Source organism: Polypterus senegalus, chromosome 1 (assembly GCF_016835505.1).
Source record: "Polypterus senegalus isolate Bchr_013 chromosome 1, ASM1683550v1, whole genome shotgun sequence".
NCBI lineage: Eukaryota > Metazoa > Chordata > Cladistia > Polypteriformes > Polypteridae > Polypterus > Polypterus senegalus.
The window spans coordinates 285,199,528-285,214,714 of record NC_053154.1 but is presented as its reverse complement, the minus strand read 5'-3'; the positions used below and the strand labels follow the sequence as shown (position 1 = coordinate 285,214,714).

The window sequence follows — 15,187 nt, the reverse complement described above, 5'->3', positions numbered from 1 at the left end:
CTATTGCCAGAAAATATTATCGTAGAAATCAGGGCTGTACCACCAGTCTCTCATTTAGCTTTTGTCTCCTTAAACTGTTGGCTTCCATATAATCATCTGGCTGACCTATGATGAAGACTCCATCATGTAAGCACCCACTCCACCACCCAGTTTGCTGTAGCAGTTCCACTTAAATTTCTTATTTGTTACCTGTTCTGTCAGATAAATGTGGCCAGCCTACAGTACATCTGATACTTATGTGTTTATTTTTATTATGGAATAACTACACTTTTTTTTATTTTCAATTAGCATTTCAGCATAATTTACACACCACAAGGATAAGCAAAAATGATTTTTATTGTACTGTAAAATATAGTGCTAATATACTTAAATTAACTAACATTGAACTTAAGCAAAAAATTTGTAAAGATTAGATCTATACTGAAAACAAAAAGAAATGGTTGTTTATAATAGTTTAACTTATAATAGTTTCAGAAAGAACTGTTCACCTTATCTCAGTTATTTCATCATTTTGCTGCTAATTGCTGAGAAGTAGTGAGCAGTAGATTTTCAACACTTAGAAAGGACCTTATCAGGCCCAGCAGCTGTGATTGCTCTGTGGCATTACAGTAACATTACACACTCAGCTGTGTTTCATTTATTAATAACATATTCAGACCTGAAACCCCGAAGGTAGAGGTGCATCATTTTTCAGCTTGAGAAAACACTAATTTTTTTTTTTTGGCCATGATATATGAACTATTAGGTGGCATAAATCGTGCCTCAACTTGCTACAAATCCTGGAGCCTTGTGAAAATTCATTTATTAGATGAGATATCTTTTAAGAGGTAGACTACATGTGAGAGGAAGCATTATTATTATTTGGAGGGAACAAATTGTCAGGTTGTCAGAGGGAACATAAGCTTTATTGCATATTATAGAGGAGGATTAGTGAAAGAAGGTCACAACAGAATGTTTCAGGGCTGAGTTAGGTCCCAGCAAGAGGTTCCAGGGTTGAGAAGAGCCACGTTGGCACTAGCATAAATGTTTGACTCAAGTTAAACAATTTAAAACAATGCTACCAAATATTAACAAAGTGTATGCAAACTTGTGATGCACTACAATTGTGATATAGTCAATAAAAAGTGAAATAATCTGTCTGTGAACAATGTTGGAAAAAAATTATTTTGCCCTGCACAAAGTTGATATCTCAAATGATATGCCAAATTTATTGTTTATTAGTATAAAATCCATGAATGAGTTATTGAGTTTTAAAGAATTCTCCTGAAACCTGGGTTCGCTTCCCGGGTGCTCCCTGCATGGTGTCTGTGTGGGTTTCCTCTGGGTGCTCCGGTTTCCCCACATGGTCCAAAGACATGCAGGTTAGGTGTATTGGCAATTCTAAATTGTCCCTAGTGTGTGCTTGGTGTGTGTGTGTGTGCCTTGCAGTGGGCTGGCACCCTGCCCGGGATTTGTTCCTGCCTTGCGTCCTGTATTGGCTGGAATTGGCTCCAGCAGACCCCCATGACCCTGTGTTAGGATACAGCGGGTGGGACAATGACTGACTGACTGCATGTAAACTTCTGACTTCAACAAGAACAACAACAACATTTATTTATACAGCAGCTTTTCATACAAATGGTGTAGCTTAAAATGCTTTACAAGATGAAAAAAGAAAGTTTATATGAAACAAAAATAAGGCAGTACTGAGCATCAAAGAATAAATTAAGGTCAGATGGTCAGGAGCACAGGAATAAAAAGCTCAAAATGAGTCAGAGAGAAAAAAAAAATCTGCAGGGGTTCCAAGGCCAAGAGACCGTCCAACCCCCACTGGACATTTACCTAACATAAATGTTCTAAATCAGTCCTTATGGCTTTCAGGCATCACATGAAAGGATTAGATGATGATGGTCATATGGACATCTGGCCTTCAATCCATCAATGTAGGGACTACATGGTGCCTTAATCAAGTGTGGTGGCAACAGAAAACTAGAGGAAAAACAGCAAGAGAATAGTAGGGATTAGTATGGATTGTGGAGCCTTGATGAAAGTGATAATTCCATGCACAAAAAGCTTAACAAGGAAGCTATGAGGAAACCATGTTTTTAAAGTGCTCCACTGTATTAGCCTGGCAAATTTCTATCGGTAAGCTGTTCCAGATTTCAGGTGCATAACAGCAGAAGGCTGCCTCACCACTTCTTTTTAGTTTAGCTCTTGGAATTATAAGCAGACACTCATTTGAAGATCTAAGGTTACGATTTGGAGTGCAAGATGTAAGACATTCCGAAATATAGAATGAAGCGAGATTATTTAAAGTTTTGTAAACCATTAGTAATATTTTAAAGTCAATTCTGAATCCCACAGGTAAGCAATGTAATGACATCAAAACTGGAGAGTTGTGCTCAGGTTTTCTTTTCCTAGTTAAAGTTCTTATAGCTTCATTCTGCACTAGTTACAACTGATTGATGTCTTTTTTGGGTAGTCCTGTCCTGTACGTCACAACTTTTTCTCTCTTATCTCATTATTAGCATGTGGATTTGGTTCCTTCTCATTAGTGTTAGTCTTCTTTCTTCTGTGCAATGCTATGTGACATTTCGGTGGTACCCTTGCCCCTAGCAACCTCCCACTATAAACTGTGTGTAATATTTGCACATGCGTGCAGTATGCTGTGTGTACAGTTTGCATCTCATTCCCTAAATTCAAAGAAAGGTCGAGTGAGGCTCATCTGTAGTAAACGGCATACTTTTCTTCTATTCAAAAACAAAAAAGTGTGTGTTATTTGATTCCTATTTTTATTTTATGATGGCACAGAAAAACTTTACGTGAAGAAATTAGTCAGAAATTAGGTCAAAGATCAGTTATTGCTAGGTTCATGTATTCAGTGAGTCCCCTTGAGATACCTGTTCAGAAATATTGTTTGTGGGGTATTTCTAGAGCCAGAAGTGCATAGATTTTGAGATTGTGTTGCAACTCTAGCTAGTTTGAAATTTCACAAGTTTGGGTGGAGGCAGCAAAATTAGCATGCTTGCCTTACGCCTCTGGGGAGAGTGATTTAAATCTTGGCCTGATTACTGTATGAAATGTGCATGCTTTCCCCCTAACCTCCTGGTATGTGGGTTTTTTCCCACGTCATTAGGACATGTTTATTACATTGATGGGTAAACTTATATAAGTGTGCATGTAAGCATGAGTATGCCTGGCATTCTATGCCCTTTCTTTAATCTCATAAGGTCTGAATAGACTTCTCCGCATACTCTGATTCACTTCAGTATCCCAAAGAAATGTATGCTAGGCCAGTTGGTGCAGATGCAATCATGAGTTGGCCTGGCTTCCAAAACTGGTTATTTTTGCACCATGTCCTGCTTGGATAGGCTCAGGCTTACCCACAAACCTGTAACTGAAAAAAGGGCAAAAGAATGGGTGGATTGATTAATTAATAATTAGGGGGAATCTATCCATGCCTAGAGCCTGACCTTACACTTTTGGGTTTAGGGCAAGAACCAACCCTGGAAGGGAAGTCAGTCAGTTTTAAACCATATTCGTGCATTTATACAGGTACATACTTGGTTAAGTTTAGACTGCCCATTTATTTATTACAAGACAATACACATGGATGCTGAGAAGAATTTACAATGTCCACATGAATCGTGAATTGAAATTTGTAGCACTTGGTGGAGCAAAAAAAATATTTTGGTTACCACATGAGGATTTTTAATGGATATGATTATTTGAACATTTAATTACAGCAAAATAATTTAGAAATGCTCACTCATACTTAAAAAGATAAATTTGCCCATCAGCTCAAAAAAGTAAGAGCAATGTTTAAAAACAGTGATCACAAATTTGGTTGTCAGTCTGTCTGTCTGCCTGTCTGTCTGAACAAACGTTAAGGACTAAGTGTGTGTCTGTTTCCTCTAAGCAATCTAACTGGTCACTTTGACTTTGGTGTGATTGGTCAGTTTAGCTTTGGTGACACAATTGAAAGAGAAAGTGCAAGTGTAAGACACATGAGGTGGAGTATAGGTGTAGCAAATGTATAGTAAAATGTATATCATATAGACTGTTAAGAGGTTCTAATAATTGGAAATCTAGCACTTTGTATATTTAGGAGTTGTGGTCAACAGGGGGAGCTTCAGCTCCCTAAACACCCAACACAAGCAGGTACAGGCACAAGTTTAAAAGGAACAAAGGGTAGTTTTTGTAGGAAATTTCTCAAGCGGGGCGGCACGGTGGTAGCACTGCTGCCTCACAGTAAGGAGACCTGGGTTCGCTTCCCAGGTCCTCCCTGCGTGGAGTTTGCATGTTCTCCCCGTGCCTGCGTGGGTTTCCTCCCATAGTTCAAAGAAATGCAGGTTAGGTGCATTGGTGATCCTAAATTGCCCCTAGTGTGTGCTTGGTATGTGTGTGTGTGCCCTGCCCAGGGTTTGTTCCTGCCTTGCACCCTGTGCTGACTGGGATTGGCTCCAGCAGACTACCATGACCCTGTGTTAGGATATAGCGGGTTGGATAATGACTGACTGACTTTCTCAAGCAAATGTTTCCCACCACCACATCCACAAGTACAATTAAGCACATTCTTTGTCTTCTTTTATCTCTGTCTTTTACTGGTCACTGTGTCCTTCACTCATCCTCACAAGCTTTGTCCATCTTCTATCCAACTCTGGCTTGTCCCTGTGAGGCAGGCAGCTCCTTTTATCTCCCACCCGGGAATACTTCAGTCTTCTGTACATGCAGTCCGAAAGCATTTCTTGGTGAGGGGGAAGCCCCATGAGATAGTGCTCCTCAGCCTCTGCAGCACCTTCTAGCGGCACCCACAGAACCCAGAAGGGCTGAGTTGAAAAACTCCATGTCCCATTCTGGCCTGTGGGAATCCAAAGCACTACTGCAACGCAAGGGGGCTGCCTTCAGGTGCTCCATGGATGATAATGCCTTTTACACGCTCTCTGCCCCAGTAATGGCACAGGCTGTCCCTCACAGAGTGCATATATAGTTTGAAACATGGACCCGCCAGAGGCTGGTGATATATTGCATATTTATTAAGACTCCACACGCATCACAATAATGACCATGTAAACTAAAGTATTACTAATCTAACTGCATCTGAAAATGTGCTAATTTGATCCTTTCCCTGAATTTCAGTTTGTAGGTTTAGAATAGAGATGGATTAATCTTCAATATGTTGTGTGTGATATTTGTGAAATGAAAAATTCCTTTTTTGACCATTTTTACTTTTCCTTACATGTACTGTGTAGGATATAAACATATGTGCAAAAGAAAGTATTGTGACAGGGCCACATTATTAACAGAATTTGCATATTTTAGAGATCCTTGATCATGGTTTGACAACTTTTAGGGTGATGTTTGTGTCAGAATATATTAGTAGCAGTAATATTGATGGGAGTGCAAAGAAATGATTACTTGCGTGCCCAACTATCATGCAAAAGCTGATTACTTTCTGGTGGCATTTTAAACAAGAATGTATTAAAATACATACCTTAATTGTTTTATATTAATATTTACTGTATTTGTTCCAGATAAATTTAGTACAGAAGAAATTAAATAATATGACATCCTAGCATACGTTTCAGTAAAGTAAAATTACAAGTCTGTTCAATGAAAACTATAAAAAATCTCATGTATCACAGAAACAATTAAAAATATGCTATCATAAACCACACTAAAACCCCTACCCTCTCGCGGAATAAACAGCAAAATTTTAATAAAATGAGAAAAGAAAGAGACAAGGAAGGTCTCTTATTATTTAAAACAATAGGAGATTTGTATAGACACAAGTAGGAGCACAGCAGTTAATTTAAAATTGAAAATGTAGCCAAGTTGTAAAGAAGCGCTACAAAGTTCTGCATAAAGAAAAATGATGTTTTTTCTATTTTTAGATAATATAAGATACTGTTTTCCTATTGTGTGATGGAAGAGGTGTGTTAGGATTCTTCCAGTTTAAGGGAATAACTCTTTATTTATTTATTTGATACCAGTAACGACACTTGACTTGAGCGTTCATAATTTTCATCCTCTTTCTCTGTACGTTTAGCATTCGTTTGCTCAGAGGTTGATGCGCTTGCTGCTTCCTGAGTAGCTCTTCTTTTATCCACTCTAGCGGCCTGCTTTTTCTCCTCTTTCGTCGGCTAAAACTGATTAAGTCAGTGTTTGTGTTGCAATTATTTAGTATGTTTTCTTTAATTTTTCACCTAATCTGGCACTTAAGTCTTCAATCTGCCTCAAGAATGATTTAAGATATGAAGCGGTAGGGGAAGTGACGGTGATGGTGGTAGAGATGAGAATGGCACCCTTATGCATGCCCCGCACAGCCGCTCTGCTGGCCGCTGCCGAGAGTTAATTCTACAATAAAATAAAGTAAAAATAAAAAGAGGAATAACCTTGGAGGTCAATCATCACCCCAAAGTGAATAGTAGACATCATGTAGTATATGTGTACCAAATTTCAGGTCAAAAGGTCAAACGGTTTGTGATCTACAGGTGATTTATAATCCTGGACAGACAAACAATCAGCCACGGTAGTGTGTTATATATAAAGCTGAAACATCTCACCTGATGTACTCCATACTTCTTTTTAGATGCCATTGCTTCATTTATGCTTCCATGTCCTTAAACCTTTGTCTAAAAGAACCTAAAAAAAACTCTATTATAGTTATTTTGAGTCATAGACACGATAACTCAGAGATAAATTATTCATCCACTTTACACAACTATTAAGATTATCAAATTTTAAAAGGTTATTGATTTTCTCTAAATCACTCCAGTCCATTTTGTCGTACAGTGATAATGATTTTATGATTTTTGTGCACATTTGCACCTCAAGTGCAACATAATTGAGGAAGGAGAGTGGCATGTTTTTAAACAAGATCTGTCTTTTTGTACACATTTAAACATTTGGCTTCAACATTTTACTGGTGAAATCAGTGCACATCTGATTTTTTATTTATTTAATTTTCTTGGGTGTATTATTATTTAATTTAAATTAAGTAATTTGCATTTTTCGTCAGTTAACTGATAACCATGCATATTTTGTACTTTTTATGTCAACATTTTTTATTATCTTGTAGTTGCTGAAAAAAAAATTAGCATCAGTCATGTTACAGTAATTTAAAAACAAAATTGCCACAAGTATTGTTCTGTATATTTTTTGCTTTTACTAGACTACACTTAGATTTTAATATTAAAAACAAACAATGCAGGAATATTATGAAGCAGCTTTATTTCTTAATAACAATGGTTATATTTGTACGAGTGACACAGAAGAAACACAGCTAGGTAATAACCTGATCCTCTAAACCATTCTTATCAAAGGCTGATAGAAGGGATCGCTGGTGACAATGCTCTTTTTGTGAAGGGGACTGCATTTTTTCATCACTACACTGACTATGAATAAAGAGACTGTTTGTAAGTTATATTCAGTCTGCCCCCCTAAACGTCCCTGAAAACACTTTTTAAACATATGTATGGTTATTTGTGATTTACAAATTCATAGTATATTGTGTGGTGTAATATTTGTCTTTAAAATGAAATATATCTTAGCAATAGAAGAGATTTTATTGCAAGTGATTACACAAGCTGATAATTCCCTGTTTTAATATTAGACTTCTGAAGTCTTTTCATTATGTCCGGCTTTAAATCTTGCAAGGGCAGGAAATTCTCTTCCAGAATCCTGTTTAGCTGAAACAGAAGCTTTTACCTTCACTTCAACCTTTTAAAGATTTAATAATGGGGGTGGGGTAGGAGTTGGCTTCTTTGATTGCCAGACAACAATTGAGGGAGTTGGATAAGAACAGACACACTCAGCGCTTAAATACCTTGCACTCACAGTAAACAGATAAGCTGTAGTTTCATGTAAGCAAGCAGCAAGAGGCACTTTTTTCTCTCTCTAACTTGAGAATTAACCAATTACAGGAGGCAGAGCTCTAAGCCTGGTCATGTGACAGCTCAATAATTAACTCAGAGCGCTGTTAGCCCATTGGGTGCTAAGGTGAGAAAGGGGCTGAGTTCTTGCTGGGTGCAGTCAAGCAAGGGAGTGCCTGTGTAATCACACAAAACTGAGAGCCAGCCTCTGCACAATTTAGCACCATGACTGGAAGGTGACAGTTTCTGTTGATTTATGTGAAATGTGCTTTGCATTTCAAGTAATGGAGACATTCTGGAATTCCACAGCACTTTGGGATGAGAGGAAAAGCCCTACTCACACAATCAAGTGGCTTCAATTGTGAAATAAAATGTGTGAGTGGGAGATTTGGAGGCTTCCTCATGGAGAATATAAACTTGGATAAAAGCAACCTGAGGATCGAGAAGCAGAGTTCTGTTTATGGAGATTATGAGCAGGAGCTTGAACCATGGCAGACTAACCGGAAGAAAAACAAAGACCAGAGAAAATGTGACTGGGAGAGTAACACCAGCCAGAGAAGTCAAAATAAAGTACAGGATCCTAAAAATGTGAGAGACTTCCACCAGATGGAGTTAAGACAAAGCAGAGATCCTCAGAGAAATAACCTGGAATACAACAGGAGCGGAGGAGACCAAAGGGAAATAAGGGACCATGATGTGAGCCAAGGAAGCCAGACACCAATTAAGAATAAAAATGGGCCCCAAAAGGAGAGTAGGGATGGTTGGAGAGGAAATTTCCAAAGTGGACTATATGAAAGACCAAGGACTAACAGAGAAACTGAACACTGGGATGACGGGAGATGCCAAAAGGATGCTAGGCAAAGAAGGAACCCAATCAGCCAGGATTATCAGGGTGATATATACCAGGAAAATAGAAGTATGACAAGAGACTATAAAAAGGATCGCTGGGACGATGACACAAACCAGAAGCTTGAAAAGCAACAAAGAAACAGTTCTAATAGAGGAGATTGTGAAGGTGACACATTCCAAAGGGATGTGAAGCCAGGAAGAAACCAAGAAAATAGTAAATGGGAGAGTGGCAACTACCACAGGCAAACAAAGGGTTATAGAAACCTTGAAAGGGAAGGTTATGACAGTGATGCTAATCTGAGAATGGAAAGACAAGAAAGAGGGTATTGCAGTGACACCTTGGATAATGACACTTCTAAGAAATGTACACGGAGAAAAGGGGACTTTGAAAATGATGGTTGGCATAGTGACCCAAGCCAGAAAGTGGAAAGACGAAGAAAAGAGTACGCAAGTGATGGTTGTGAGGATGACACTTGCCAGGAGTATACACGGAGAGACAGGGATCCTGAAAATGATGGCTGGCAAAGTGACTCTAGCCAGAAAGTTGAAAGACGAAGAACAGAGGACAGCAGTGATGGCTGGGAGAATGACTCCTACCAGACATATACCCGGAGAAAAAGGGACCCTAAAAATGATGCCTCAGACAGTGATGCAAACCGGAGAGTGGAATACAGAAGAAAAGACCATGACGGTTGGGAGAGTGACACCTACCAAACATATACCCGACAAAGAAGGTGCCCTGAATACTATGGCAGGCACAGTGACACAGATAAGTATTTGGAAATACAAAGAAGAGGGTGCAATAGAGATGACTGGGATAATGACTCTTACGAGAGGCCTCAAAGAAGAGGCCCCAAATATGATGGCTGGGAGAGTGACACAAACCAGAGGACAGAAGTTCGAAGAACAGAGTATAGCCATGATGGCTGGGAGTGTGACACCTATCAGACAGACAAAAAACAAAGAAGAGACTATGAATACAGGACCCAGCATTATAAACATTATGAAGAGGATAGTCAAAATTATGGTAGAGGAGCATATGAGCAAGATAAGTGTCAACGATACCAGAAACAAAAGCGAGACATTGGAAATAAATGGGATAGTGACTCTGAGAGAAAAGAAGACAGGCAAGGTGGGTACGACCAGAGGGACATCTGGGATAATGGCAGAGCCCCTGAACATCTTGATCAGTTTGGATATCGCACAGTGGGGAAGCAAACACTGTTTTATGACAACAGTGAAAGCTCTGACCAATGCATTAAAAACTTCCAGGTGAGTGCAAGGCAGTCTGAAAACAGTTGCCTTAGAGGGAAATGCTTTGAGGAGTGGCAAGGTGACCTGTTAAACAAACCAAGGAAAGGTGGACATCAAATGGATCTGGATTATGATACATATGGCAGAAGCAAAAAAGGTCAAAGAAATCAAAGACCGTTAGACTGGGAGTATGAGGACTGTGAAAGAATAAGGCAGACAAGAGACACAGATACATGGGACAGGAACAGTCTTTACCGCAGGACAGCCCCTGGCTCTTTGCGGCGATCTGACTTTGCCATCAACCGGAAAAAACAGCAAGGTAATTAGCAACATATCTCTTGCTATGTGGGTATAGTTCAAATTCTTCTGTTAAAGAAAAAGACAAACCCTTGGTTCTTCTGAATGTTTTAATATGCTTATTGTTTTCCTCACAGATTGAAAGGGTGGGATTCCTAGAAACCAGATAAACTGGTTCAGTGTCTTTCTTTTTTCTCTCTGGGAGGTGCATTGCATTTTCACACAGTTTCTGTAACATTTTCCAAAGGGTGACAATTAATTACAATAGAATGAGTGCTTAGTAATGCAAAACTGTCTCCCTAATATAACACAAGAAACCTCCACTTGATAATGGGAGACTGATGTGTCTGCAAATGGAAGTCAGAGAGTTGCTTTCACTTTGTTACAGCATTTTTTGCCATCAACAAAAGACTTTATGTTCCTTAATTTATTTTAAAACAGTTTCCCCTGTGAAGTTACATACATGTAAAACAAAGTGTATTTAATAATGGTGTTGTGCAAAAGCAATGGGGAAAAAGCAGGTGGGGGAGGACTGAGGGAATAGAATGAAAATGGAGTTTGTTATCATTTCTCAGCAGATACTCAGCTACAGGTACTGCTGATTACATTTTTTGTAACTTGTACTCTGAAAATTCCTGTACAACCTGAAATGCTTTGGAATGAAATGACCACATTCCTTCAATAGCATGGTGTTCAACAGGTTGAATTTACCACCCCCTGTATTTAACCCCATAAAAGAAGGAAAGCATGTGTCAATTGCTACTATTAAGTCTTACTTAAAAAGCAAACAGCAATAATATAATATAATATAATATAATATAATATAATATAATATAATATAATATAATATAATATAATATAATATAATATAAGCCCGCATAATCCTGAACAGGGCCATGGGAAAGCTGGAGCCTATCTCAGCAAGCATAAGGTATGAACAATCCCTATACAGGGCACCAGTCCAACACAGATAATATAATATATATAAAATCCTAATGCCTGTCATCTGTCACTCACTTGCTTGCAAACTAGTGGGGCTAGAACCTTGATCTTGGTCTTAATCTAAAGTTGATGACCTAATAAGTTCCGGAAATTTAAAACAATGTAGGTATCGGCAACCTGGTGTGCACTTTACAGGTGAGCAAAAAAGCTAATTGTAATTAAAGACAGTCTCCACAGACCATACTAATGATAACCCCCAAGAAATGGTACATAAGTTTTCAGAATTTATAATCAACAGGTGTTTATAAACAACGGACAGCTATTTTACTGTTTTTTATATCTGGCCTTTTGTGGCATTTTATTTTAGGACTGTAGCTTTAAATAGCTGTAAACACAAAGTTACCAGTTCAATTCACATATCTGGCTTATTGTGAGATCGTTGGCAAATCATTAAACTTGTCTGTGCTTATGCTGTAAAAAATACTTAAAACAGTCATTAACATAATGTAAATGTAAGATGTTTTAGATTAAGACATCAGATAAAGACACAATATTAATTATAATAATGTGAACCCTGAAATGAATGGACATGTCTTACCCTGACAAGCTAATTGAGTTAAACCTCTGTAGTCTTGTGCACAGAGGACTTTGTGGAGACCTATTTCAGGTCTTCACAGTACTTAAAGGCATCAGTAAAGTTGTTCCAGCAGAATTCTTTCATTTAAATAGTGAAACAAATGCTTGAGGGACGTACATTTATTGGTGATGCCAGGAAGGAACTTTTCACACAGAGGTGTGTGAGTCTAGAACAAGCTAGCAAGTTATGTAGCTGGAGCTGAAATTTTGACAACTTTTAAAAAGAGTATGGATAAGAAAGTGGGACAACTTAGCTATTAGCTAACCAAATGAGGCGGACTGAATTGCTTTTCCTCAATTGTCAAACCTGTGTTCCTATAGTCTTATTTTCTTGTATAATTTAAATGTCTTAGTGGTGCAGTGGCTGCAGTTACTGCCACGTAACTCCAGATTTGTGGCTCCTAATCCTTGCTTGGCCAGCAGCATCTGTGTGCAGTTGGCTATGTCTGTGTGGGTCTAATTACTTTTACTCTTGTTTTCATCCCACATTCCAAAGATGTGAATGTTATGTTAATTGGTAACTTTAAGTTGGCCTTTATGAATATTTTGTATGTGGGTGTGTGTGTGATTATAATTTGAGGGATTGACAACTTATCCATAGCTAGCTCCATTCTTTTAAAGTGCACTTATTGCTTTGAATGATGGTCACTAGCTGATTGCTACCATAAAATGAATAAACATGTTAGAAAGTTGTTATATAATATACAGGTAACATAATATTCTCATGCCCACTTGCAGTCGGAGTCTATTCGGAAAGCAACAGACACAAGGCAGATACCAAGCCTAAGTTACATGCAAGTCCATCATATTTGAAGACTCATTCATTCACACGGAGGTTAACAAAAGGCCAGTTTAGAATGGTCAGTTAACCTAACACAGGTCTTTGGGATTTGGAAGGAAAACCAGAGTATGCAGAGAAGTCACACAGACACAGGGATAATGTGCAAACTGAATGCAGACAATGCTGGACTCATCAGACAGCAGAGATATAATATAATAGGTCTATATATGGTGTAGTGTGCCAGCAGGACAGATTCTAAAGACTACTTTTTGCTCTGTTTAGCTGCTTGACTTTGCATACTTGTCAGGAAAATTGTAACTCTATGAATAGAAGCTAGAAATCAGATTCTTGAGATGAGGAGCCTGATAACATTTTCAAAACCTGATTAATCCAGTTTAAGGTCCCAGGACACTGGTAGCACTGGGCCATAGTGCAATATGACAATAAAACTTAATTTGATGCAAATTACCTATACTATGACTAATGTAATGCAGTATTTCCTTAACTACGTCAATGTAAGTCCTTTGTTGCTCATCATTGCTGTGTATATAACTGTCCGCCTTGTCTGTCTAACATAACATGAAAACTAAGACAACCTGACTTTCAGTCACATGGTTGTCAGTTTTTTAATTAATACTTTAAGGCATACTAGTTCATTCAATAGTTCTTTCTTCCCTCAACCTTCTAGTTCAACAGAACTAGGTACCAATCTCAGACAACATGCCAGTGCATCACATAGCAGGCTCACTCACTCAGCCACACTTGTACACACCAGGGCAATCCCCCTGAACTGTTTTTTAATGTTGCATATGAATGTGCAGACTCCACACACACAATACCTTTTGGGGGGATTTGAATCCATAGCACTGGGTTTGTGAGAGCAGAAACTCAAAAAAAAAAAAAAAGGTGTTATTAATGGCCTTATCCTTAGAAAAGCTGCATATACAAGGTGAATTTTTTGGTAAAATTAGTTGGACTCCGATATAAGCAGCTGTTTACAGTTCATCTTATCCTCTGAGTTGTACTGTTCCAAATCATGCATTGATAACTGTTATACATATCACAGTTTGCACAAATGACACTGGACGAATAGTTTTGGTGAACCTAGTAATATTGCATATTCTTAATGTTTATAATAGAATTAAGCCATTTCAGGACATTATAATTCATTCCTTATCCTTATGTTCATTGTCCAATTCAGGATCACAGGGCCTGGGGCCTATTCCTAGACAACAGTGGATGCAGTACATAAAAAGAAAACCCTGAATGATGTCCTCATCCACTGCACACATCTCAGAAAATAAACAGGAGAGAGGATATAATAAAAATCATTCTCAAAGTGAGCACCATTCTGAGCCCATTGAAATCAAAGTGTAGCTCCAAAGTGTTTCCCTTGAAGTTATTACATGCATATGTAAAATGGAGATTGTTACACCTGTACTCATTTTCTGACTTAAATCATTCATGCTACAGATGTTTCCAAGTAGACAACACCTTTTACAGGCCCAAATTTAAAAATCCAGTGCTGTTAAATCCAGACTGAATAATCAACAGTAGGTTGCCTGAAAATATTAGGTGTTTCATTAATTTAGTTACAGAAGCGTGTTTTCACAACATGTGCTTGTAAAGATTATAGTGTTTTTTTTAGTGCTTTCTGAGTTATAATTTTCAGTCGTTATATATGTTTTGTATACAATTATATGAAAGCAGATCTGCAAATTCATATTAGTACATACATTACAAAGGGGTAGTGAGATCACAATTGAAACCTTGCTTTGCATATTTAAGACTCCATTTTAATCAGGCCCACTTCTCTAAATCTAGCGAGTGAAAATTTATGGTATTTTCTGCTTCAGGGATAAATCTAGCTCTCATGAAAATGATGCATATTGTGCCGCAAGCATACTCGTGCTTGATGAATTCCGTGTGTGCCTTCCTCTGTGTGCACAAGCACAGCAGTTCTTAAGTAATAAGCAGTGTTTAATTACACAGTAAATATATACCATAGTACAAACCACGGTGGGATCATTTAGCTGCACATCTGTTTACAGACAAATGGGTCTTTAACAAGTCTAGCAGCACTTGGTGATGTAACATCTTTTGCTCCTGGTAGATTAGCAGCCTATTTAGATCTTGGTTACATCTGTCCCATCCATTTTCTTTCCCATTTGTCCAGTTTCAGGTCCACAGGGACCAGATCTTATCATAGATGAATTGGACAGACCTTACATGGAGGACTATTCCATTTCAGGACACACACACACACAGACAGACTCACAATGAGAAAATTTGAAGTTACCAGTTCACCTATCTTGTGTGTCTTTGGGATGTAATTGGCAAAACCAAAGTACCTGCAGAACAATCCACTCAAACATGGGGAGAATGTGCAGACAGTGCCCAGGCTTGAAACTGAACCCAGGTCTCTGGAACTGAGAGCTATACTCGGAGTATATTTTCTAATGTGATGACTCCTTCCCCTATTTAATTTATGTATCTGTTAATTGCTAGGCTGCAGGACTGTTTTAAGTACATAACGACAGCAACCTAAGGCTACCTACACACTATTTTTTTTTTT

At 38.3% G+C, this 15,187-nt stretch overlaps 1 protein-coding gene across 6 annotated transcripts in view; it reads left to right on the top strand.

The window, feature by feature from the left end:
- Window positions 1-15,187, top strand: part of LOC120543152 (dynamin binding protein) — a 211,627-nt gene that overhangs the window by 127,137 nt on the left and 69,303 nt on the right. For 2 of the 6 annotated variants that reach the window (XM_039776076.1, XM_039776072.1), the window contains exon 1: window positions 8,062-10,275. The exons of the other annotated variants lie outside the window; for them this stretch is intronic. In XM_039776076.1, the coding sequence (XP_039632010.1) occupies window positions 8,172-10,275 (2,104 nt within the window). In that variant the 5' untranslated portion in view covers window positions 8,062-8,171. Of the gene's footprint in view, window positions 1-8,061; window positions 10,276-15,187 lie in introns of those variants that run through there. 6 annotated transcript variants of the gene reach the window in all.